The following is a 27,922-nucleotide window of genomic DNA, read 5'->3' on the forward strand; positions in this document are numbered from 1 at the left end:
GGCCCTTGAGCAGGCTAGGATGACATATTTATCATATTTCACACACACACACACACACACACACACACACACACACACACACACACACACAGGCAGACCAAACACCAGGAGAAGTAACAAAAACTTCAAGACATTTTTTTTTTGACAGTCACATCAATTTCAGACCTATTTTCTTCATAATTTGTTTCAAATCTGTTGTTTTTAAAGATGCAGCCATATTTGATATTCCTATCCGGATCGGTTAATCTTTACACCCCTACTGTGCACTCGTTCTTTAGTCCTTCTTTAGTCCTCTATTCGTCACTCAGTTTGTGTATGCACCTCGTTTGCCTTCTGTGTTCAGTGCGCATGCACTGGTGTGTGCATGTGTGCTGGGATGTTGCATAAGCTTTCACAGCAGGCAGTTGCTCAACGTGAAAATAAAAGAGAGATAGGAAGGAGAGCGGAAAAACACGAGGAAAACAAGGACCGAAGGCAATTAAATGTGAGGTGAGAAGTGGGTTGCAGGTTCCTCCCTGTGGCACTTTGAGGAAACAGCTTTTTGCTGCAGGGATCACGAAGCGCTTTTAAATTTAAAAGTGTTGCATGTGGACAAGCAACTGCCCCTCAGAGCACAGAGTGAGTGAGTAAGTGTCTAAAAAATGACTAAAAGAATGACACGGGAAATTATCTTCTTTATTTTCTTCAAGATATTAGCACACTCTTTGTCGGCCTGATATTAAAATGTACACTGTGAACTACAACAGAACCCCACGGAGGGTGTGTATGTACGTATATGTGTACATATATATAATATATTATATACATGCACACACACACACACACACACACACAAATAAGGCAAGCAGAGATTTTGAAAACATAAAGGTTCTTATGACTTGCAACGATGCCTCTCTCCTTCCCCTTTCACTCTTGATGAGTCTCCTGTTAGTTAGTATAGTATCCTGTATACAGCACTATAAACTCTGATTCATATCATCCTTTGATCAACCTATCTGATTTTGTAAATTACCTGTCATTTAAACCAAAAAGAAGTTATTTTCTTTGGTTTACTACAGCTCAGAAACAGGAAACTCATAAATGTACAGATAAAGAGAAAGTAATGAGCAACAGAAGAAAATGTAGTTTATTCCCATCACAGTAGAAGTGAGAAAAACAGGCTACAGAAGTGCAACAAATACACAGAGAGAAATTGATAGAGCATCAAAGACAGAGAGAGAGTGCAATCCACAGATAAAGAGAGAGGTGCATGCTGGAATCTCAACATCTAAACCACAAGCAAGCTAGTTAGAGGTAGGCTCTTTGATCTCTGAAGAATGGCTTGGTTTGTGGACGACTGATTGGCGAAATCTGTGTTATACGCCGCGTACACATGCACACACACTATTGCGAAAGACACACCTTATGATTTTATTTCTTTAACACTGATATGTCTATGTAGCTGACATTGTAAAACAAAGCGTTTTAATATTTTTGCACGTCATGTCAATCATGACATACAGTAGTTAGCACAGAAAGCGTCAATACACAGAGCCACCCAGCTACGGAGCCAATGTGCTTTAGACACATTTTGTTTTGTGTGATTGTTTATCTAATTGTAAGTTGGCAAGAAAAAACTCAAGGTTACCCACTATACTCTTTTTGCTTTTTGTAAATATTTATTATCTTTTTAACCCCAAATTTCTGCAAAATTCTTTCTGCCTGCTTTGTGCTCTTTCATTCCCTATTTTTCCAGCAGCAAAAGTTGATATTATGCAAATGCTCAGTAATGCTAATGTTTGAAGGCTGGCATAGGCCTCATTTGCATACGGCAGCATACTCACCCAGTAAAGCAGCATGACACGATGACCCTGGTCAGGTTGCCAGGGGAACACCCCACCACCAACACCCTGCACTCACCCCTCCCATGCACATCACTAACTCCCACACACAAAGACACAGAAACTGTGAACCACAACTGCACACACTTTTACCCTGACTACAACAATGTTGGTTAGCTCTGATCTGCTGCACTAATTCCCACCGAAGGGTTCACAGCTTGATCTAGTGTACCATGTGAAGTGTGCCCCTTGACTACATGAACATCCCATGGCAAGCACGGTCTTGTGATCCAACTGGGGAAAAATGACAGTGGTAGTGCTTTTGTGCCCATCACAGCCACTTAGCTCTGATTTTAAAATGGAAATCTTGTAGTTGGATTACTGACAACAATAGGCTCAGTCCTCCTTTAGTGAATGTTACAAAAGAATGATGGAGAACTATGTTAAGCTTCTCTTCTTCCTGCTGTCATCTAAATAAAGACATATTTCCATGTTTCAAAGCACTGCTATTCTTTTCCCAGTGACATGTAGACACACACATATGAACACACATCTGTACCACAGTCAAATAGAGAAGTTTGCAACTAACAATGATCCATGAAAGCATGGACCAGTAGGCAGCACTGTTTATATGTATAGAGCACACTTTCAGGCAAACACACAAACACTGTTTTCCTGAACAGGACAATGCCTGACAGGGATGGATGTTCTGGATTGTAGCTGCTTTAGGATTATGTGAATGGGTCTTTTCAGTACACGATAAGACCTTTTCTTGGACAACATATCTGGGCTGCCTGGATGCTACTTTCAGGGATCCTGTTCCTGTCAGGGCATCTATACATATATCAAAACTGACACTTCCACAAATTTGCTGAGAAAGTAAAGAGACAGAGTGAAAGTGTGACAGAGTGAAAGAGCAGTTATATAGATTAAGGGAGAAGTGACACCGGGTGGACTCACATGGGAGGATGTATATGCACTTCTGTGTGTGTGTGTGTGTGTGTGTGTGTGTGTGTGTAAACCAGAAGAGGAAGAGAAGGAAGAGCAGGAAGGACAAACCCCTGTAAAGCATGTACCACCGCCAGAAAAAAGAAGTGGCTGAGAGAAAAATCCTACTGTTGGCTGTAGAGAAAGCACAGAGGCACTAATCCTGGCAGCAAAGCAATAGGCTCAAAAATACAAGATCAGTAGAGGCCGTAGTCTGTCAGACTGTTCAAAAATGCCCCTGAGAGCAGGGTGCAGGATGCTAGCAGGCAGGGCATACATGGCACGCCATAAGTGCATTGCTGGCATAGTGTACAAAAACACCTGACACAGACTGGAAGTCCCAAATTCAAAATGGGATACACCTCCAAACATGGTTCACAATGACCAAGCTAGGATCCTGTGCAACTTCCAGATACAGACTGACACAGTGGTAATGGCCAACCAGAAGAATGAGGCCGTAGTGGCAGATGTAGCAATCACAAGCGATAGCAACATCAGGAAGAAGGAACACAAGACAGTTGAGAAATAGCAAGGGCTGAAAAGATGTGAAAGGTGAAGATGCAAGTAGTCACCATGGTAATAGGAACACTGGGGGCTGTGACCCCTAAACTGTGAAGTGGCTCCAGCAGATTCCCAGAAGAAAATCTGAGGTCATTGTCCAGAAGACTGCTGTCCCAGGAACAGCTAAGATACTGTGCAGGACCCTCAAGCTCCCAGGCCTCATGAAGAGGACCTGAGCTTGAAGAATGGAATAAGACCACTGCCTGAGAAGCGAGTGGGATCCTATATGTTTCTCCGTGTGTCATAGGCCGATCTTTATATTCTCACTACTACATCCTTTCTGTTTCAGCCATTACATGACACAATAATTTCCTAAATTATGCTTCTACAAAATTCCATTAAAATACCATTTTTAGATTGAGACAAATTTGATCTACAAATGTTGAGGTTGATCTCATAATATGTTAGGATAAAGTTTATTTAAAGACATTTGTCACATAATGTTCAGTTTACATTTGGGAAAGATGCCAGAAGATGGATACAATCGATCGATACAATTTAAATGGAAATTACTAATGCATGTGTAAACTGGTGGTCTTTGTATGTATTTATAATAAAAACTGTTAAGGTAGATAGTCATTCAAATGTCATTCATGATAACAGATTCATATGACTTTGTAATTTTTTTGGACCTTGAAGGCATCAATAAATAGACAAAAGGGCAAATGCTTTTTTTCTATGAATTGAAAACTACACTAAATAGATTCAATATCACATAGATACCACAACATATCTATCATCTACCCCCATCTGAAGGCTTCATATATTTGCTCACACTATCTTTGGCAATTGGTCACAACAGGATAAATATACAGTCTCTTTAGTTTCTTTTAAAACTTTTGGCCAACCTGTGATGGGTCAGGGTAACATACTTCATTTTTCAAACCCCAAATCCTTCTTGAGAGAAACAGGAAAGCTTGGACATAAATATGTCTTATAGTTAGCTGTGTCTTACAGCGAAGCAGGGAAGAACTCAGCCAGCTAGTTTTGTATGCTACACATATGACCATAGAAGAGTAGACACACACCCACACCTTTTGTTTCAAAGTGGGTGACTGGCATTTACCCCCTGGCAGCCTTTTTTGCAGAGCGTTCTTGTAACACCTGTTATCAAGATTTCTAGTTCACTAGACTAAAGCCCTGAGGCGATGCATTCGAGTGTGTATATTACAATGTGCGTATTTTAAGGATGATGTATTTATTATGTATATTCTACAATTAACTGTTGATTAATTTCATTTTCAACAAGCAAAAAGATATGTATGTTGAAAATTGAGGTGATAGGCCCAGCTTTAAGAGCCACACTGGCCAAGTGCGGCCCGTGGGCCTTCATTGCCCTTCATCATTTTAGATGCCCTTAAGTGATCCTCGCACATCCCATGTAAATGAATTTCACAGATTCATTAGCCTTGGAAACCAAGGTTAATCAGCTCATCATTTGGTTACAAAATCTGACAGAGCATTCAAGTGTTTAGGGACTTTATCCTTAGATGGTGGAGAAATCAAGGCAGAATACTGCATAGTTTTAAACATTTATAGGGACATTAAAACAATTTCAGAACAGTTTCCCGAGCACCTAAATCCAGACTGGGAGATGTTGATGGCAGCTGTAATTTAGTTATCTGATTAGGCCCTGGGGAATGCACAAAGTTACAATTATTGTGGGTATGGCTTGAGGCTTTCAGTATGACTTTATATTGCTACACACTCAGTGTTGATGCGCTGTACAGAACATCCATTTATTTTTTGCATGTCTAATCCAGGACTGCAGAATATGCATTTATTACCTTCTTTTACCCCTATTTCTTGTTTATGAGTTTTCTTTCATTAGAGTGGCTTTTTAATTACTGTTCCCTTACTCTTTATGGCCTTGTTTTTTCTTTTCTTTTTATCAGAGTACTTCTTTGATAGTTTTATAAGTTGCACCAGTGGCTGTGTGGTAAGCAGATTAATAGGAGAGTAATGTCATTAAAATGGTAATGTGCAGACTTGGGCGAGATGCTGAAAACAATAATACTCCACTTGATTAATGACATTCTAAAGCATGAGCATGCACAATAAATGTACACACACTCACATACAAACACATACACAAAGTACTATAGTTACTTTTTTTTACTTTTATAAAACAAGCGTCATTATATAGATTTGATATCCTCAAGTTATTTCGTGCACATATTTTTTGGTTAATACAATACATATTTCACAGGTACAATAATTAATTGTTTTGTTTTATTTTTATTTTTTTCATCACATTAAATGGTAAACTGACTGCATTTATATAGCACTTTTATCTAAAGGCACTTTTATCTAAAGCACTTTACATTTTTCCTGTTAGTGACACTCACCAATCACACACTTTCCATGTCATTGTGAGAAATTTAGGTCTATGTCTTATGCCCAAGGACACATTGACTTGTGGACAGATGGAACCAGGGATCAAAATTCTGAATACTGTAAGAGCCCAGTCTTACATTAGAATGTAAATAAATACTTCATTAGCCTATTAAATGTACATAAAGAGTGACAGAGAACACACAAAGATATAAATGGGTCTGGAGATTGTATTATGCAGCGTTATTGGTTTTCTGATGAAATCTGGAACTGTCTGTCTCCCACATGAAACTCATGGTTTCCAACCACAAAGACAGAGTGGGTGAAAACAAAACAAAAAGGGAGTAGAGAATGAAGAGTTGGGAGAGGTTTTGGTAAATAAAAAGGGAGAAAAAAAATACTGACTCCTGGCTTCATTTGGTTTTCCACACCATCACAGACACTTCTGTTAAAATAACAGGGTAGGGTGAAAAACCAAGCCAAAAACTGGAACCTTGACTGTGTGACAGTTTGAACCTTAGGCTGTGTCCGAAGATTAAATCATGTCAACTAGACTTCTTGCTGAGTGAATCTTCACATTATCAAACCTGGATGACTGGGAATCTTCACCGGTTTAGGCTGTGTCATGTACTTTATAAGTCGTTCCCAAAGTGTTAAGATCCTAACCGATAACCATCACACTTAGCTATTTTTTTATACATTTATCCATGTAAAGTACTTGCTTAATTAATCACAGCCTTCCTAGGAATCTGGTTCAATATCCTTTCAAGAGGATGGTGACACAGGGTTACATGAGCCGTACTCAGAACTACACTGTCACCCATGGAAACAATTATGGATTGGGTCAGCTTGTTTAAGGTAATAGCAATGTAATATCTATGGCTATAGAAAATAGTAAAAGACTTTTATGTAAGCAACAACTAACATGCCATAATGTTTTCTGCAACAAAACACAGACAAGGCCTAACCAGCAGCAACAACCTGCATTCGTGTGCATTTTCTTCAAAATTACTCACTGGAGGTATCTGTACAGTACATCTATATGCTTCTATATGCCATAGTTTCTGATCGGAAACAGTTGGTGGCTGTAACAGGAACAGTATTTGAGGCTTTTTAAAATGGATCTGTAGGAATAAATGTAGCTCTGAGCTACTTTACTACAGTGCAACACCCTATGGGCTAAGCTCACACATACACAATAACAGACACACTGTACTTATGGGTGCTTTTCTGTGACACACTTTTTGGGTAAATATGATGGTGCTTTGTATCATTTGATTTACTGAATTATCTGAATGTAGAAAAGTAAATAGTCAAACATAGATTCTTCATACATGCATGCTTACAAACACACACACACCTCTGGGCCAGGGTGAGGCCCTTCAGCCAGAGTGGTGTCAGGGGAAAATAGTCTCTGATCATTTAATGGGCCTGGCCCCTGACAGACAGTTCTTGCTTCATCAGCCTGTCAGGGGCCAAAGCTGACCCTGCAGAGGCATTTGGGCTCTGTCTGGTCGCATACTGAGAGAAACAGAATATCAGGGCCTTGGAACTTCTGTTGTTGTCACTACTGGTCATCATTTAATCATACATTAGCAATTTCCACATCTACTGAATCATTTATTTACATATTTTGTGCAGGAGCTGGCTTTCACAGACATATGAACAAATAGAAACACATGTATAACACAAATCCTCTGTGCTGTCATTCTGTTACTTTGCACTATAGTGCTGTAGTTACGCTGCATTTGAGGTACAACAAAAATAGAACGTGACTAAAAGAAAACCAAACAATACCAGCCTCCAAACCACAACTGTGCCTATAGCCAGGAGAAAAAACACCATGTCTGAGTGCCTACACACACACACACACACACACACACATGCACAAAATCTCACAAAGAAAACAAACTGTGAGAGCAGGGAGAACGGGAAGATAGCGACGCAACATCAGCAAATACACCTCAGCATGCTGAATGAGTTCCACCTGACCTTGGCTAAAGGTGTGTGTGTGTCTGTGTGTGTGTGTGTATGTCTGGAGGGGGGGGGGGTTGTATAAGAGTATAAGAGAGAGAGAGAGCCACGCTGATTACATCTGTCCTGCTTGTGACTGAGACAAACTGACATGGACTGAAAAAAGAAAGACATCAGGAGTGTCTTGTGTATGCATGTGTGTGTGTGTGTGTGTGTGTGTGTGTGTGTGTGTGTGTGTGTGTGTGTGTGTGTGTGTGTGTGTGTGTGTGTGTGTGTGTGTGTGTGTGTGTGTCTTCTTGGAATCTCACAACTGCAATGATGTACTTGTATGTAAGCACCAATCACATGGCATGCAGCTGCAGAACCAGTGAGCAACATAAACAATGGTAAAGCCAGGTCCCTCTAACATGTGGCCTCCCGTTGTACAGCTTTCATTCTTGCCAACGTAATCTCTTATGACAGCAGTGCATGTCTGCATCGTGTCACTGTTAGTAAGATGATGGGCAAAGTAGGAAGGAAGACAGGCAGTAAGTAGAAATGGCTTTGAACAAAATCAGTTTTCTGTTGTTGCCAACAGAATGAAAAACAATGAATAAATAGAGAAAGTATTCTGCACCCATATAGACAAAGACACTTAATAAAAACAGCACTGTAGTTAAACCTTCCAAATGCCCATCTCACAGCTATGGCTTGACAGGGCTTTTGTTTTATTTACTTTTGTGACAATGTCTGATGGTTTGTGAAATATTAACACTAAAATTAAATAGATTTTTTATCAGTGAAATACAAACTTTTTACCATATCTACAGTAGCTCTTGTGGAATGGATGTAGAAATGCTATTAAAAATAAAAGTAGGCTTAATTCAGAGTTATAAAAACTTTATGTGTGTGTCTGAATCAAGTCCCCGTTGTCTGTAATGTGTACAATGTATTGCAAACTAAACATGGTACAGCTTTTGAAAGCTTTGCCAAAACACACTGGACCAAATCAAACATGATACAAACCCAAACCAAACCAAATGACAATCTGACATATGGGCTGTTCATCTCCTGCTTTGCTAGATCAACACAGATTGGACTAATGTATCAGTATAATCCTCACAATACTGAAACCAAACTGCTGCCTCATCCAATGGCAAAATTATCTCTTTCTTGTGTGTGGAAAATAGCCAGAATTTTATTTTTACTAGAGTCAGGTTTGTGTTGGCTTGGTTTGTTCACAGTGAAAGAGGTGCACGAAAACCTGTTCCCAAATGAAATCAAACTCACCGAGTTTTACTGTTAATGCCTCACTGCTACAGAAAGATTATGTGTAGAAATTGAAGGAGGGTTGGGTAAGGGGCAAGGTACTGAAGGTTGGTGTGGGTGTATTCATTACAGTGAACTGCAGAAGCGAGTTTGTAATGAATGCTGAGGTGTGTGTTTTTTTGTGCATACGCTCACGTGTGGGAGTAAGTGTGTGTGCATGTGCGATAACTAAAGAGCAGAGGGCCACTGCATAATAACTAGGTTTCTATGGGGCAGAAAAGTAGGGAAAATGCACAGAGATTCAGAGGGCCCCCTCGTTACTCATGCATGACCGGCCCATAATGCACTTCTGTGCTTTCACTCACCGTTGGCTGGACAACAGAATTACTGAGAAAAGGATTTGGAAAGGCAGGATTTGCCAAGACTGTGGGAATAGCCAGATTCCTCGTTGAACCACAAAAGATGGAAGAATAGAAGCTCAATTCTTTCCCTGTGTAATTCATACTGTACATTCAGTGCAGATAAAAGTATTATACTTGATTGTATCACTTTCTCTCTGAGCCTGATGCAGCAGTTACAGTATTGTTCAGCTTGGATTGCATGCAAAACATGTGCACATAAAAATGGAGTTAAAAAAAAAAGACTGTATTTTCAGTATCAAACAAAGTGAGTGATGCAAAATTATTACACCTGCAAAGCCCATGCTAAACATGTGCATGTGCACGTGCACACACCCAAGCATCCAGCTCTGGCTGAGCATTGATCAGTCTGGCTCCCCACAAAGAAGATGTGAGCAGACAACTAATGGAAGAGCTAGCCTCAATTAGCCCACTGACTGATGGGAAATGTGATTTCATTTCCTTGACACTACAGACACTGTAAACAAGTCATGTTACCACTGCAGGACACAGAGCAAAAAAACTGAGACACATACACACATAGGCATTGTCAGAGGGATGTGTGCCTTCTTGCAGTTCAGTAGCAATACGCACATAATTTTCTGCCGTGAAAGTTTTATGCAGTCTCATTATGTTAAATGTGTCTGCGTCACATGTGGCATGGAGTCCAATGAGGCACAGAATAGCCTGCTAAGTGCCAATGTGTTAAATTAATGGTATCATTTTCATCCTAGTACGTACAACTGAAAGTGGAAAATAGTGAGACCTCTTTTATGGCCACCTCAACAACTATTGTTCTTGTTAGCACATCTTACAAATTTACAGTAATTAGAAGCAGCATGGATGTAAACTGCACAGAAGTTGTGACCAAGCTTTGTTAAAATCCATTAACAGATTAACAGAGTTGAGAGTTGGGTCGTTTTGTGTTCTGTGCTTTCCACAATTAGGTTGTCCTTACAGTGTGGTGTGAAAGTTTAAAAAAGGAAGACAAAATCATCTTTTGCTTGCTTTTTCTGCAAAACCCCTTCAATTTTACTCCTAGCAAAAACAAATTTGGTCCTATAAAAAGGATATATTATATACACACACACACACATATAAAATGTGGGTATTTTGTCTTACTCACAAGTCCAGTCTATATAGACCACCCATCCATGCTTTATCTTAACTGCTTATTCTGTTCAGTGCCACAGGGAGCTACAGCCTATCCCAGCTGTCATTGGCCGAAAGGTAGGGTCCACCCAGGACAGATCTCCAGTCGATCTCAGGGACAACACAGAAAGACTAGAGTATACAGACAGACCATTAACACTCCAACTCACACCTAGGGGCAAATTAGAGTCTCTAATTAACTTAACATACATGACTTTGGACTGTGGATGAAAACCGGATGGGTGTTTACTCCGGGGCCCTTGTAGCTGTGAGGCAGCAGCACTAACCACTTCACCCCCTTGCAGCCCACTCTAAACCATACACCAATTCTATTGAGTCAACCAATATATTTTTATTAACATAACATACATATCTGAGTTTTATATTTTGAAGTTATGAATACTAGTTTGTACTGTCCGAACCTGATAAACATTTATTAAAGTCTTAAAATAATGACTAAATAAATTGTTCACTCGAGTGATTATATTGTGTTTTTAAACACAAGCATGTATTGTTGGAGAGTTGAAAGGCCCCACTTTTTTGTAGTTTAAAACATTAGGCATAAACATCATGACAGTTTTCTGTTTTATTAAATAGTTTATTTTCACAATAATATCAAGGATGCTAACCATGATAAAGGGTAGTAGTGAATTCAGTTCGTACCACCACAAGCTTGGAATTTAACAATGTTAGTGGAGATTTTGGTACGAAAAAAACCTTTATTTGCCTGATGAAGCTAATTAAGGTTGTATGATACTCAATTTTCATTTTTAAAATTATAAGAGAATAATAGTGTGTCCAGCCCTAATTATATTTTTGTTTGTTTGCTTTGCTCCTCTACATTAAACAGATTCAATTTTCTAACTGGGAGCAGTATTACTGCTTACAATAAGAGGAAATGGTGAGCCTGAAGTTGAACATTATTGGGCTAGATAAGCACAGTTTGTGGTCTTTTAAATTACCAAGGTATTTTACTTGAATTTAATACAAGCTTAAGCATAGAATATTTATCTATGCATAGACTTTTATTACAGAACAGGAAAGGAGGTCAGTGCAAGTTTAATCACAAACAATCTTTTCATTGATTTTACTGTCAGCTGCCTTTTGGTGTTCCAATTCAACCAATTAGCTGTCTCCATGCCTGCTCTTGACCACTCATCTTGCTGTTGTATCCAGACGTAACATGCTGCAGTTACTCACCCAAACCATCACTACTACTTGCATTCACTGTAAGACACAATTTCCATGTGGTGTCCATTAACCCTCCAACCACAGATCAACAGGCTTCATTCAAGTGTATTTTTCCACCATCAGCACCTTTGTATACACAGCATATAGACCAGTAAATCTGGTTCAATTAAGCTAAAAACAAAGACAATTACAAAACAACTGTCAGCATTAGGAGCTAAACAGACAATTAGACATTGAAATTAAAATAGCTGTGAGTTGAGTTTGGGATACATGTTCTGAAAATTCATTCCCCTTTGCAAATTGTTCCACACAGCTGGAACAGAAAACATTAAAACTATTTCCATCTCTTTGCATTTGTGTCTTGTGATCTTCAATGATGATTGGAGCTCATGGTCTTGACTGGATTAGAGGAATGTATTACATTATACAGGAAAAGACACAGAAATGCTTAGATCATAAATGATCATAGCCCACTGACAGATGCTGCATATAGCTGTCATCTGAATGCACATAACCTTTGTGCAGCTGATTTACCCTTGCACTGAGATAAATCTGAAGCCTCACTTCATTTAGAGATAGACAGAGAGAGAGACAGAGTGTAAAGGACACAGGGAATGAAACAAAAAGAATGTAGCTGGATAGTGTAACAGTTTCATCAGAACAGCCGGGATGCATTCTGGTGGAAACAGAGCACTGTACGTATAGTTCTGAAGAGAGGAAATCATATGTCATGCTCTATAAAGCAGGCACTTTATATATTTTCAGAGACAGTATCCTTGCAGCTTAGATCACCGTCCGGCTGATGTACAACACTCAGTTATGATGACATCACCTCTTTTTGAGCCACTGTGTTTCTCTGCTGTAGGTTGACTGCAGTTGATTAAGAGTTGCATTTACATGTTTTGACCAGGACAGACAGACAAAAAAGAACCATGCAACAATGATGCTATGACGGACCTTTTTACTTATCAAGCGTTTTTTTTGCCTTAATTGTGCCTAATTGATATTTTAAAGACTTGCAAGGAACATGGCTGCTCAAAAGTGTGAGATAAGGTGCAATAAAAACTGTTCAGTATTAAATGATTCATGTTGGTATCAAGGCACAGTGAGATTACTGTGACATGAATGTGGGAGGATTATTTGCTAAACATACCGCTTATTCAAACGAAAATGAGTTAGATAGTACTGTATGCAGGCCTTGGTTACAGGAGCTAGATCAACATATTTACAGAGGACATTATCAAGTTGAAAAGCAGGTTTCTTGAATTGCAGATTTGTTCAAATTCAATGCTTCAAGCATTTACTTGGAAACCAGAACAAAGGGGACATTATCAGGATTTTTAACAACAAAACAAAAAGGACCAGGTGGAAGTACAATTTGACTGGGCAAGCTGGGAGGAAGATTTCACCACCATGTCACCCCCTACTGTGCTAGCTTTGCATAACTTACAAAGGCATTCTGTTACATCCACTGTTTTACACTTTTTATTTGGTGCAAATGCAAAATACTGCTAAAAGAGAGAATATGAGTGTTTTTACAGTCATTTATCCCTGTAATTTGTTTTGGATGTACTTTCCTTCCTTGGTTTTTTTTCTCTCGGGCCAAACACCTGTTTCAGCATCTTATTCTGACTCCAACAGCTACAGAACAATGCCTGCTGTAGTCATGCATCTATAAGAACAGCCCAAACCCTGCTGATATGACCTCAGGGCAGATTCTTAATTCACATGGGTACATCATCAACTAACTAACTTACAGCCATTCATCTGATGAATGAATGCTTGTGCTGACTGCTCTCCTGCAGTGGTTTACAGAGCAGAACAGAATCACTCTCCAGATAAAGAGATGGAAAATATATATATTGTAAATAGTGTTAAAATATATATTACTTAATGCATTTCAGTATCTGAAAGCCAAATGCAAGTTATTGTTGTGACAGCCAAGATTAGGCAGAGATACCATATATTTCACTGAATTAAGTGCAAGAAATTCAAATTCAGAAAATATAATGCAGCTCGGGTTCAGTGCATTTCATTGCTGTGTTTCTTAGTCCAAACTCTCTATGGATATCAGTAAAGAAATGCAAGCTTTGCTCACTCGCTACCTTGGGGCTGCTGCAATGAAACTTTAATGTCTGACAAGGACGTCAACATAACCATCTCCAAACTTCACTTCCTCTTTAATTTGGTCACAATATCTGCATTGCCATTGGTATGCAGTTTCCGCTGCACCACAAAACTCAGTGGTGCTTGTTAAAACACTTTTCATATCTATGCAAGTGCGATGAATGGTGTCTGACAAGGGCGCTTGTCTGCCAATTGGAGTATTCTCATAAAGGAAGCACCCTGCCAAGATGAAAGCCCTGGGTGATGCCGGAGAGTGAGGTGTAGGGGGTAAGAGAAATGAAACATCCAGATAGGAAGGAGTGAGAGAGTGGAGGAGGGGAGGGAGACACGTAAAGAGAAAGATAGACAAACATGAAGCGAAAAAGTGGAAGGCACGTAGGGATGAAAACCCAGCTTCCTTTTCACACTGAAGAAATGTAGATAAAGACAGTATTTTTTGACAGGGGGCATTTGCATTTCTATCCGGAAGCCAATCCAGTAAAAAAGAAATGGGAAAGAAAGAGGCTGGAATCAAAGCCTTTTATATGCTATGCTTTATATGTGTACTATTATGCATCAACCATAATGATCTAGAAAAAAATGTTCACAGGAAGGTTAATTTCCTGACTTTGTCATGCATGGCTGCTGTTACTTTCTTGGTTCTGTTATTTTTTTCCCGTTGCACTGTCTTTCTTTTTTTTTCCTTTTTCAAATTCTCTGGGTTAATCTGTCTCTGTTCCAAATTCCTGTCTGTACATGGTGGAGGAGCAGATGTGGTACAGGAATTCCTCTATTCTCCCCCATCCATCCTGTTACCCCCCACATCCCTCTAATTCTCTCATTCCCTTCACCCTCAACCCATTTATGACATACACACACACACACACAAACATGTTTGTGTGTGTGTGTGTTACTGCCATTCCTGTCTCATTTCATCTTATCACAGTGAGGCTTTAAGAGAGCACTGGCACAGCAGTGGTTAGTAATGTGACACTCAGGATCCCAGTCAAGCCACAGGTACAGGTATATACTCGCATAATATCTCAAAACAACCCATCACCTTCCCCTGGTGCATTTTCTGCTGTCTTTGTCAGCCTTTTCCTCCTATCTTTTGCTTTCTTGTTATCGCTTCTATCGAAGGTGGACTCCTTTGAATGACAATCACCCAGTGGATATGAAGGGAACTGCTGAGATGTCAGATTATGCTATTAATTTTGCTAATCAAGCTGGAAAGGGATGAAAGCAAGCTAGCATCTTATAGAACATTTCTGTTTGGAACACAGATTAAAAGATCTCATCTGAAACACATTAGCAAATAATAATTTGAGTTATAGTGTCTTGCTTCAGTCTTTCTAATGAATGATGATGAACTGCACTTTACGGTCTATGTTATTGTTTTTGTATTGTTATTGTATCTGTTATTTTTATGTCTTATATTCTGTGAAGAAATCCAACACCATGATAAAACAAAGTGTTCATGAGATTATGATCATCACATTGTATTTAGAAGCTTATAAGTTTATGATTTCAATTTCTTAATTTTTAATAATTTTATTATCAGTTGTTGCCTTGTGTCATATGATATTATGGCTTCCCAATATCGTGAAAAAGCCATATTGCAATTAATGTGGACAATATTTCATAAACAAATATATGATAAACAAATGGTATTTCAAGTCCACTTGCATGGTTGTAAAGGAAAATGCACAGATAAATACACATTTCCACAATTTCAGTTATCAACACAGTCATAGAAACAAACTAGCATAAAAAAAACAAAAACAAAATGTGTACAATGTTTTAAAAAACTACAATAAATCTACATCTAATCTCAGATGTATCTCATGTAGACTGTTGTACAGACCTAAGTAAATCCAAACACTCACGCTACTAAACTGTGTTTTGAAAAAAATAATTCAACCTAAATAGTCATGTTAGATTTAATTTCCAAAAACAAAGTAGTGGTAGTTAACCGTGCATAGGGGATTAGTTTTTTCGGATCACATACAGCTCATTCATACTTTTTTCTGAGTGCTAATTGGTCAACTGAACGTGCTGCTCCCCTGCCTCACCCACTCAACAAACAGTCAAAGAGAAATTATTCAGAGTTTAACGACTTTCTTTAAGAAAAGTAGCCAAAGTCTGCCCAAAAATAAAATCGCTAGATTTGTGGATTTTTTTTTTTTAAATATATTGCTCAAGGGCTTTAAAGAGCAGCTAAATCTCGCTCCACTGTTGCTAAGTTGGCAACACTGCTCTGCACACGAGAAAATCATGCGACCACACATGCCACACACTCCACTGTCTAAACACACACTGACTGGTCATCTCTTTATTAGGGTTGATATTAGTAAACTGCACTCAAACTGAGAATAGGTTGTCACATGCTCACACTTAAATATTTATTTATTAAATGATGGCCCTTTGCAGTTATGTAATCACACAGACTGACAGCGTGATTAGATTAAATCCTGCAGCACCATATGATGTGAAGCAATATTATATCCCACTGTAATAGTGCATGAATACTGAAATGGTCCAGGTCCAACAGAAAACCTCAGATATAGACATGATATTAAATGTAACCCTTTAGTGGCCTTTTAGCAGCTCTTCGATCATTATGCTCATTTGAGTAAAAGGTGGCTCCGGGATTAAGGAATGTGAAGGTCACCCCTTCTCAAACAAGCTACACTAGGATCAGCTGCATTGAGGATCTACTGCACTACAGCCTGAAGATATGGCTTCTTTTTGGTTAAAGGCTCACTTTTAATAAGGTTAGGATTAGGGTGACCAGTGCATTACGACAAGGGCTTAGGATCAGTGCTTAGTCCTGGAGAGAAGGCTACAATTTACCAGCTCAGTGCAACTGTGGTTAACACTGTCTCATTATGACGGCCATGCTTGGAGATTTTGGGTCCATCACTTCAGTAATAGCTCATGTTGGCTGCTCTGTATGTGTGTGTGTTTGTGTGCATACGCGTGTGTGTGTCTCTATGGGCTCATGTGAATGCAGAGAAGCGGGTGTCGGAAGCTGACCACTGGTGTGAGGATTTGCGCGTCAGCCATCGTGATTTAATATTTGCTATGCCAAAGTCTCCATTTTTCCATTTTCTTTTGCCTTGTCCTCCACTATCCATCTCAGGCACAGAGTAGCATGATAATGTTGCTCTGAGGGTGCTTCTCACAGGATTAGCAGAGATTAGCATTAGCTGGTCCATTTGAACTGGCTACACATAAAGTAGCATTAGCATGTTGGCAAACTGGTCGCCAATTGTCGGCATAACATGAATTTGAAAAGGAAGCTAGTGAGGAAAAAAACGTATACTGATGCAAAACTTTTAAAAACGCCAGTTACTTAATTCAGCGGTATAAATAGCTTTAATAGCAACACAAAAAGCTGGTTTTTGAAACCAAAGACTTTTAGTTGTGATTCATTATTTTAATTGTTCGACCTTTGTATTCAACATTTAGAGTAGGCCAGTGTCTGCCAAGATTGTCTTTCTATTCCTCTTCTCCTGGATACGAAATGGCCAGGAGCAATAACAATTCTCTAAAACAATTATGTTGACTCGGTCCTTACTGAAGAAAAGCTGTTATTATTCAAATGCCATTCAATCAAAAAGATAAACGACTGCTGCCAAAAGCCAGAACATACAGTCCAGGTTACAAGTGAAGTCCAACCCTTCAAAAGTTCTCATCCCAGGTTTTACGCAAGAAAATGCCACAGCAGCGAGGCTCTGACAAATGGTATGTAGCACACAAATGTTACTGTAGGCTTCCAACTATCAGTTACTGTACATTGTTTCAAAGAACATACGCGGTGCTTCAAAGCTCCACATCATGGATTCAAAATGTTTATCTTAAGCACACGAGTGCACAATTTTAGTCACTAATGAGTCTGGATTCTAACTACAAGAGAGTGTAGATTCATTTCAGCCAGTGGAAGCTTTTGACTTGTGGGTACAGGAGAATGATGGACTGAGTGATTGAGTGCACTGTGAGACAAACACTAATGAGGAAGATAAAGGACGAATTGAGTTAACTGTGTTTCCCTTTTCTAATGATAAGAGATGAGAAGAGACAGAGAGGCAGAGCGAAGACAGGAGACCTTTCTGCTTTCTAAAAGAATGTGCTGTATGTCTAGTTTGTCTGCTCGTTGTTTTGCAAAGCACAATGCTTGCTCTACCCAACCAGAGCAAAGCGAGAGAAAAGCAAATAGCTTTAAGATAGGCAGTGAAATTATCCGTAATTGGAGACCATTTAAAAACATAATAACTTCTTTGTTTCCTCAGCGGGAGGCTCAGGACTGGGGAAGCTTTTTGATTAGAAGTGGAGATGAGTTAGCTATAAAACTACTGAGCCAAGCCTTAGTCAGATTCATGCAATGTGCATGTGTTAAATCTGTCTGCCAAAATGCAGAAATTAATAATTCTGGAGGAGGTAGAATTATTAAAGTCCAGCGTGAGTTCAACAGGGACCAGTTGAAATTATTACACAAATTCCCACTTGAATCTGCAGGAACGAGCAAATAGGCTTGTAAAATCTCAAAGTATCAATGCTAAACACCAACTTACAAAAAATTCAAATGGAGCATGAAAATATGTATTAAAATCCAGCTGGAAACATGCCACAGCATCTTTAACAAAGATGTGTACACGGTAGCAAATTGTCACTGTTCTACTGAGTAGCATAGTGGAAGTAAGCTTAGGGGTGTGTGCCACTTAGGGTGGGGGAATAATGTCGTGAAGCATATAATGGATTTGCAATGTGGCAAACAGAGACAGATGGTGTAGAGGGCTGTGCGTTTCTCTGTGCTATGCGTTTGCTAGTTGGTGCGCGTGCGCACACACAGACACATACACACACATGCATTGTGCACAGCAAAATGCATGTGGAGAAGAAATCCCTAAGGCGCATTATGAATGCTGCCGCTCGCTCACCCAAGCCAAGGGTCTCAGTTCATTTGGTTTTTAACCGTTATAAATTGTCTCACTTGACTCCATCTTCCCTCCCCTCTACAACAGGCCCGGAGCAATCTCCACATAGAGTGTGGCCAGACTCCAAACTTAAAACCAATATAGGATTTTGGAACATTCAGACAAAGGATCCATGGCGGTATAAAAATATCTATGACAATAATGGCAGCTGAAGGGAAACCATTATTTAGTATGATAGTAGAAGCACAAAGACACAGATGCACACACAAAGAAATATTTGAGTTTATATATACATACTGTATTATATAAATCAAGTATAGTTGAATGCCTGCATTTACATTAACAAGGAAGTATACTCAGTGCAGCAACGAAGCCCAACAAAGGATGGTAAAATATTCATTGTGTGTGTGTGTGTGTGTTTGAGTGTGTGTGTGTGTGTGTGTGTGTGAGTGAGTGAGTGAGTGCATGCACGCATGTGCACAGGTGCATGAGTCCGTGGTGTGAAACCTTATCGGCTGGTGAAATTTCACACCGGTAGTTCTCGAAAGTAATCATTTAATTACAGCAGTTACATATAATGCGTGTTCTTTCTAGTTTCACACAGAAGCCCCTTCACACAGTCCTCTATTTGCTCCCATCTAAACCCTTATTGTTCTGTACATTACTACTTGCCTGAAAAATAAGAACCAAAACAAAACCGTGGTGAAGACTGCTTTGATTTATGGTGTGCATTAACCTCAGTAGAAGGACTGGTTCAATTTGAGTTTAAGACAACATCAGCAGATTCTAACTGCATAATTTCACTACATTAGATGTGTTTATGTGCTCGTGCAAAAGAGTGTCTAATAGCTTTCAAAGACCGAATTAAGATGTGGGGGGACCCTCTAGCTGATGATTAGACAAGGGACTAGAAAGTGACTTCTGGCAATAATATGAATACAAACACACACACACACACACACACACACACACACACACACACAAACACAGGCTCACACAGAAAGTCAATTAACATGAACATGTGTCTTTGGGGAATTATATTTCAATTAGCTTTAGCTACTTCTAGGCTTCCTTTGAGACCATAATGCTAGTGCAAGATGTGTATTTGTGGATCCAGTAAATCCTGCTTTTCAATTAGTATCATGCCATAATTCCATATTGTTATTGAATACATGCATGTTAAGCAGTTGAACACTAAATCAATGTTTTTGCTTGACATCAAAGGTATACGTGGAGAATCTTATGCATACATTTGGGTGCAAAAGTTTGCATCCCCGTATTTATTTTCCGCATGGTTATTTGGGAGTTTTTACACCGGATGCCCGTCCTGACACAACCCTCCTCAATTCCAATTTTGGGCTTGGACCGGCACTGCACTGCTGGGGATGACAGTGTCTTGCCCAGAGACACTTCGACCGGGGATCGAAACACTGACCCTGTGGTCCACTGTGCCAAAAACTAAATAAGTAAATAAATTGAAATGTCAAAAGAGTAAAACAGACATGGCCAAGGAGCATCTTAAATAAGTTAGAGTAAAATAATATAAATTCCATCAGTGCAAACAATTGCATGCCTAATAAATTAATTATTAATTAACTTCGATTATTTTCTGATGAAAGAACAATTGCACTGCCTGAATGTGCATTAAATGTAAAAAAATAAAACTTGTTTTACTTTTTGGTTTATCAAAATGTGGGGACTTTTGCACCCATTATCTGGGTTAGATATAGTGAAAGTAGATGCACTTTGAAGCAAGGAGAAATCAAAGTGTGAAATAGCCATTGAGTGAAAATGAACAGTCATTAAAGAGAGATACAACTCATTATCTGGGTTACTTCATGGGATATAAGCAGTAATTTGGAAAAGCGAGTGGAAGAGCACCTGTGGGATTTACTCTCGATATGGGTTCACTTCCTGTCAGTGAACTAACTGGACTTTACTGTAATGGAAGAGAGAGAAGACTACAAATCTAAAGGGCTAAAAAAAGAAGCTGTACCCTTCCTATTATGGTTTTGCTCAATTTCCAACTCTTTTGGCATATTCCCTGAGAATTTCCCCCCCATCAACCCTGATTTGACTACAAAAAATCTGTGCGTATATGGACAAAGTAATATGGGTCATAAACAGCAGCAATAAAGTAAAAAAAGGTCACAATTTCCAAGCTTCATCCCATTTTAGTCCATATTATCATAGCAAATATAGTCTGTGAAAACAAAAGATTTGTCTGCTGTTTTCTCATTGCTCTGTCTTCTTTACACTGCTGGGTTTTTGTGTGCACAAACGTGCATGTGTATTTGTGTGCGTGTGTGTGTGTGTGTGTTTGGTGTTCACATTCAATACGGCTCTGTGTGTAAGAATGCCTCTGTACACAATATGGGGCTACTTTGCTTTGGCTGAATTCATTTCTGTCAAGAACAGACACAGAGTCCCCAAACAATATCAGAGTTGGTGCAGGAGAGTTGAGGGAGTAGGCAGAGTGAGAGAGGGAGAGTCACGGCTGTCCATATCTTTATCTCCGTTGAAGAAAATGATTACTGTAACATGTACTACCAAGTCTCCAGACTCTGTCCCGGAGGGAATTGTATGAAAAGGAGCTGTCAGATGAAAGGGCACATGACATAAAAAGAACATTATCAAGACTAAGAGTTGTTAAGAGAGGGGACAATACATGAACCTCAAAGCATGTTAGGTTTAACTGAAAGTGGATGTTAAATCAAGCACTTCATTTGTTTGCTTATTTGCAGGTACACTATGGGTGTAGATGTGTGTATCTGTGTGTGTTTGTGTGTGTGTGTGTGTGTGTGGGTGGGTGGGGTGGGGTGGGGGGGTTAATGGAATTGGATTCTCTTTAATTTTCCCTTTTTTTCCCCCTTCAGTTTAAGCACTTTACCTTTTCCCAGTTTATATGTAAGATTACAACACCCTCTGTATTGAGGGCTTTAATCCAAAAGGTGACTGTGTTTGTGTCTCTTTATTCCAGAGTGTTTGAGCTTAGTGACACATGGCTTGTCAAAGACTGGAGCTGTAGATTAGCCACTAACTAATCCTTTGGAATTCAATGCTAATACAGACATCACATATACATTCACATGTGTGCACATACACACGCACACATGCCCACACTTAATAATACAATAGGTCTATGTCTTTCCTATTACATGCACTTGTGTTTTATTTGTATGGGTGGATTGAATGTAATTTCTCTTATTGTAAACAAAGAAAACCAGAGTTTGCTTGTTGATCAAGACGCACCAGATACACTTGAGCAATGTGCTAATAACACAATTCCTTAAGTTTATTTATGAAAATGATGTATTAAATCAGTGTGATGGTTCACGGTGCAGAGTGAGCTAGTCATTTGCAGTATACTTCCTAAATTTAGGGGTGTATTAGTTTAAACATCTGAGTGTTTTTTACTTGGGACTTTGAGTCTCTTATTAAATAAGCCTCACATCTTTAATGCACATTGGTTAATATTCTGACCTGCACACAACCAGTTGTATTAGATTTGAAGAAAAGCCCTATCAGCTGATATGTTAGCTGAGCTTGCATACTTCTTTCACCTACTGGGAGGTCTATTTAGGGTGTAAACACGCTGTCCGCTTCTGCTGCTGCTGCAGCCAAATACACCGGAGGGCCTGTATTCTCAACGTTCTCCATGGGAGGCTGCATTTGATCTCTATTTTTTTGCTTTGGGCTAGTTTTAATTACACTTTCCCTAAGAGTTACGACACACAGTCAATGCAAAAACAAAAATCTACGTGTATATTACATTGATTCTCTACAAAGCTGTTTATTTGTGGGATAAAATATGATTGTTCTATATTTGTAACCAGAAAGCTGCTATAGCTCACAGCTTCCCTAGTGCATGATTCTATTAGATAAAACCTATTAATTTGGTTAGAAAATAGACTATTTCTAAGAATTAAACAGCTATTCTTAAAATGTGACATGTTGTTGAATTCAAGCATGACAAGATAATAGAATTTCTATTTGTATGCTGGAAATGTGGAGTGACACAGCCACCTGTGATAGTACCATCACACAGCCAGTTATTCAGTTTTCAGGCAACTCTGTCTCCTAAAATGTTGCAATACAACTAAACTGCAACTGTATTCAATTTTTGTAGGGAAAGTAATTAACATATGTGACTTTTCCTTTGTTTTCTGTTTTGCAAACAGAAAATTAGTTGCAAATAAATTTCCTGTGTTTGCAGTTTAGTTGTAAAGAAATGTCACTTTTAGAAGAACAGCTTGTTGCAGGAGAGACTTGCCAGGATCAGTAAAGCGTAATATTGCAGAATTCAGTAAACTGAATAACTCCTTTAAAGCTCAGGTGTGTGTGTGTGTGTGTGTGTGTGTGTGTGTGTGTGTGTGAGAGAGACCTAGAAGTTATATATGTAACCTCAGCGGCTGGAATACGTATTGTAAGGCCATGCTTTCAGGAGGCTCACTGTTCAGACATCCCCACAGACTAGATCTCGCCACTGAATCTGCAGCTTTCAGGGATATTCAGCATTGAGCACATAACAGGATCGTAAACACTGAGCTTTTTGGCAGATGTTTTTCAAGGTGTTGTTGTGTCTGGTGTATTTCTACGTTTTATGTAATGAAGGGGATATTAGTTGAAATCTTCACTTTTCAAAGAACTAACATTACACTTACATAGTGTAGTAAAACAGTAAGGGCTGATCTCGTGGACACTGCAGTGTGCACTGCGTCACTGAGTGTGGGTGTATCCTGTTCTGTTAGATCATAAAAGCCTTGTCATCCTAGGTGCTATGTTGACACCTGTGGATCTCCTGCTGCCATCTGCAAACGTATGTGCCTTAAGCTCAACACTTACTGATGTCCATCTCCAGTCTCAACTTATCCAAAGGTCTGTAATACTAACACCCTGTAATAGCATCTATATTTAATTTGCAATAGCTGTACATTGCCAAGTAAAACCAGTCCTGACGAGAATTGGCTGAAACAGAAGGACCATTCTAAGTGTTTGTGGAGCAATTCTGGAGACGCACATTTCTACTCTGCCATGAAGAGCTTGTACTGTAAGCTTCGAATCCCACCACGTTTCCCTCCAGCCGCCTCCTCCTTTCTGTTTTAACTTTTTAACACCTGGACTAACAAAAGACTGGCTTTGATCACGGGAAATCCCTTGGCAGAGCAGCAATGAACCCACAGTACAGCCTGCTGTGTGTATGTGTGTGTGCCTGCATGCCTGTGTGATGCACATTGAGCCAGTGATGCTCTCCTGAGAATTCTCGGCATTGAAGCTTCGTGGCATTGGTATAAGGTACAGAGCGCCTCACATGTTCTACTCATCAAAGAACAGCCATGAAAATGAATACACCGCTAACACACAAAAGTGGGAGAGAGTGCAAGTGAGCAAGAAAGAGAGAACATCTTGTTTCTCCCATGTAATCAGTGGCTCTGCAAACATACACACACACACACACACAGGCCGCTTGTTATCAGAAGCTTTCCCACGCTGCTGTGATACAAAGCTCCACACCAGGATGGGAGGATAAAGCGAGGGAGGAATGGACGGAAGTACAGAGAGATGGAGGGTCAGCCTTCAGCAGCTTAGACTCACTGTGGGGATAAACACACCCCTCAGCAGGGGGGTTTGTATTTAGGCTAGCAAGATCAGAGTTCAAAACAGACCGACTACCAGGCAGGCAGAGTGACAGGAAACAGACAGAGCAGCTGAGATAAACAGGCATCCAAACAGCAAACAACCACCAGTGCACATATCATAGACTTTGGTTGAGAAGCCTGCGCATTCCTCCTCCACACCTCTCCTCCCACATTACTCTTACATCGACTCCTCTTTTCTAGAACATCTCCCTGTTTCTCTGTCGCTCTCTGCCTCTATCTCCCTTCGCCTGCCGCTCAACCCCAAGCTCTTACGTAAGAGGTCCATTTGCATAACAGGCTGTTTTCTCTGGCCCGGGCATGGGCACATGAGACACACTGGATAATATGTTAACAACTCGGCCTGTTGGTAAACAACAACCTTCATCACAACACTTCACATTCGCACTATATACTGTGCAGGTCTAGTCAGTGACAGAGATTCAGCATCTCTGGATCTCTGATGCCAGCTGGCACCAGGACAGAGGGGCTGAAACAGCTGTCATTTACAGAGCACACAGATATGGCTTCAGGTAGACAGACTTCATTCAGGAGGAGGCTGACCTGCCTGCTGTGTGGAACCTATACAATAATAGGTCTTGCACTGAGAGATGACTGTTGAAATCAAGCAGCCTAGCATTATCCTCTTCAGGGTTAGGGAGAGAGAGGAAGTGAGAGAAAGAGACTGATGTGAGTGTGTGCGATGGAAAGCCACACGTGGAATAAACCCTGCTGTTACCGGCATGCTCATGTCCTCTTCAAACATAAGCTTTACAAACAGAGCCCATATTTGCAGGAATATATGCATGTGTATACACACACACACACACACACACACACACACACGCACACATATTGAGAGTGCTGCCCTTATGAGAATAAAAAGGATGAGAAAGGCTCTGGAACGTCAATAAATGTTGCGGTGCGAGCTGCCAGATATACCAGATACCCTGAGCTACCTCATTACATACTGATTCATTAAGTTCAAAAATTGCCTTAATCATGTTTGGTTATTAAAGAAAGACTGTTCTCACTATCTCAAATGCACACCCACACAGATACACACACACTTCAAAGAGACAACAACAAATGACCAGGGGAATAGAACACAAACCGTCTCTCATTCAGGATTTCTCATTTACTTTAGGCCAGGATTATGGTTTTTGTCTTTCACGTTAGTACATTTTGTTTCCCAATGCAACTTGATATGATTTAGTAGGAACACAATGGACTTTACATCACACAACTGAAACTCAGTGTGGCATATGTGGCCCTGCTGTTAGACAGACAGGTGTTTTTTGTGTGTAAATCATCCCCCCGTTGGCATTGTTATACACAGAATTAATGCACCAGTCCACAAAATCATTAAGATGGGTTCCCTTTTAATCGCCTTCCATAAATTGAAATACCAGGCTGTATTCAGGTGGCTTTGTATCAGATTTGTTAAAAGCAGAACTACGCAGACTGAGTAATTATTCCAGATGGTTAAAAACAGTGCTTAAGTCTCTGTGTAAAGTGTAGCATTAATCCTAACAGTAGAATTTGATACAACATTTGTCATGATGGTGAGGTAGATTAAATCTCATGCTTGCACAAAACCATTAAACAGACAAACTGCACCGTATGTATCATCTACCGTTGTTATTTAAACAAGAAAATAAATGCTTCAGATGAATAACGTAAGCATAAAGAATCCCTACAATTAGTGCAATAGTATTTTAATGTTATTTTACTGTTATCTGCTGTTTTAGTACAGTCGGAACCATTTTAAGAAACACCCTCAACTCACTGTGACCTTGACCCCCAAAGTCACCTTACTACTGTGTTTACACTCCAGTTCTCTATTGATACACACACAGTTGTTTATCCTATATTTATTACTAACTGTGCAGATTAGAGTATTATTCACATATAGTTAATTCAGATAAACTGTTTGCCGTCCTCTAATGTAAAATGTTAAGACAGCATTACTGGGGCCATATCTATATTATGTGCAATATATGGATTAACCTGAGCAGAAAACTTTTCCTAATATGATCAGCTATAATAACTGAAAATAAACAAACGTCTGGGAATTTAATGGGGAAACCTGTCATTCCAATGAGACCTGCACTGCATTTCCTACAAATCCTTTCGGTTATGGACAATAGTCTTGTTACAACCTCGGGATAAACCGGAGTTGACTGCGCGCACAAACCACGGGCACCACACACGCACACACAAGAAACATGGGTCAAAAATCCCAAAAGAAAATGTGTAAATATACCCGAATCGCAACGCTTAACATGTGCGTGAGCTTCTACTGTCTACTGCTGTACTCAGCAGCATTAAACTGCTCGGTGCGTAAAACGTTTCCAGTGTTTCTGTGACTCATCCAAGTCCTGCATTTAAAACCCAATTGCTGCGTTGGTAATTTGGTGAGGTGTGTCTTTCCAGCGGCACAACACAAGACCATAAACGCAGGAGACGCACCAGCGTGTAGGCTTTGACACAGACGTGCTTGGGTCGCATCCTGAGCATCCAACTACAAACATAGGAGTCTCCCCATTCCTGAACGTTAACATGCAAAATCTCCTTAATATTACAGGACAGGCTCTCTCCCCTCTGGCTGCCTCACGTCACACACATTTGAGAGACACCGCACGCACATTCATGGCACGTACACACTTGCATGAGAATGTACATGACTGTGACACGAACCCCGCGAGAGACATCTTCCAGCCAGGACCCGCGTGTGACCGCGCGTTCTGCCCCTTCACCACCTTGTCCTGCTGTTGGCCTGTAACACGCGCACATGCACACACCGTTACGCACGCGCGCGCATACACACACACACACACACACACACGTGCACGTAAGCACAACTCATCTTAGGCTTACCTTTCGAAAGAATCCCATAAATAGTGTAGAGGGTGAAAACCAAATGACTGTTGAGATTCATCCTGTCTTCTGTGTCTCTTGTTCTTGCCTTCCGCTTTAATTTCTCCCCACTGGACCTCGAAACGGACCAGGCTGCTTTTTCAGCTATCCAGGTGGACTTGGGAGTGCGTCTTTTGTGCGTCCCTGAAAGGGGGTTACGACAAGCGACTTCAAGACCCGCAGACTGTGTTGGCACTGAAAACGGAAATGCTCTCGCCGCTAAAAAGCTAAATACTTTGAGGGATTCACCAGCGGTACGGTACAGGCTCAGTTTACTGAACTGTGAACAACTGCACTCAGCCTCGGGCAGTGGGAGCAGTCGTCCTCCGCTGACAGAGTAGAAGCTGCCGCCGCTGCACTACTGTCTGCCCTGATACTGCTGTGGCGCACAGTCCGCCGTGCAGGGAACACGAGTGGATTGTTTGAGTCCCGCCCACACAGTTTTGACGGACAAGAAAGGTGAGCCAATCACGAAGACCCGAGACTAAGCGACGTGGGGGGGGGGGGAGGGCGGGGGGTTTAGCGCGTGAGGCACACTGCAAAAAATAGTAGTTTAATCAAGTACTTAGACTTTCGATCTGTTAATTTATATCAAATAAAAAAAAACACCTCCAAGTTCTTAAAGTTAACAGTGTTAGTGAAATTGTGGATCGGTTCCT

General features: G+C 40.1%; 1 protein-coding gene across 4 annotated transcripts in view; it reads right to left on the reverse strand.

Annotated features, from left to right (window-relative positions):
• The window catches only part of cadm2a (cell adhesion molecule 2a), a 196,998-nt gene extending 169,317 nt beyond the window's left edge, over positions 1–27,681 (reverse strand). For 2 of the 4 annotated variants that reach the window (XM_067494436.1, XM_067494437.1), the window contains exon 1: positions 27,225–27,681. In XM_067494436.1, coding sequence (XP_067350537.1) covers positions 27,225–27,285 — 61 coding nt within the window. In that variant the 5' untranslated portion in view covers positions 27,286–27,681. The remainder of the gene's footprint in view (positions 1–27,224) is intronic. The other 2 variants (XM_067494438.1, XM_067494435.1) reach the window with 1 other exon arrangement.
• Between the last annotated feature and the right edge of the window lie 241 nt (positions 27,682–27,922).

This window comes from Channa argus, chromosome 24, assembly GCF_033026475.1.
Source record: "Channa argus isolate prfri chromosome 24, Channa argus male v1.0, whole genome shotgun sequence".
In the NCBI taxonomy this organism is placed as follows: Eukaryota; Metazoa; Chordata; class Actinopteri; order Anabantiformes; family Channidae; genus Channa; species Channa argus.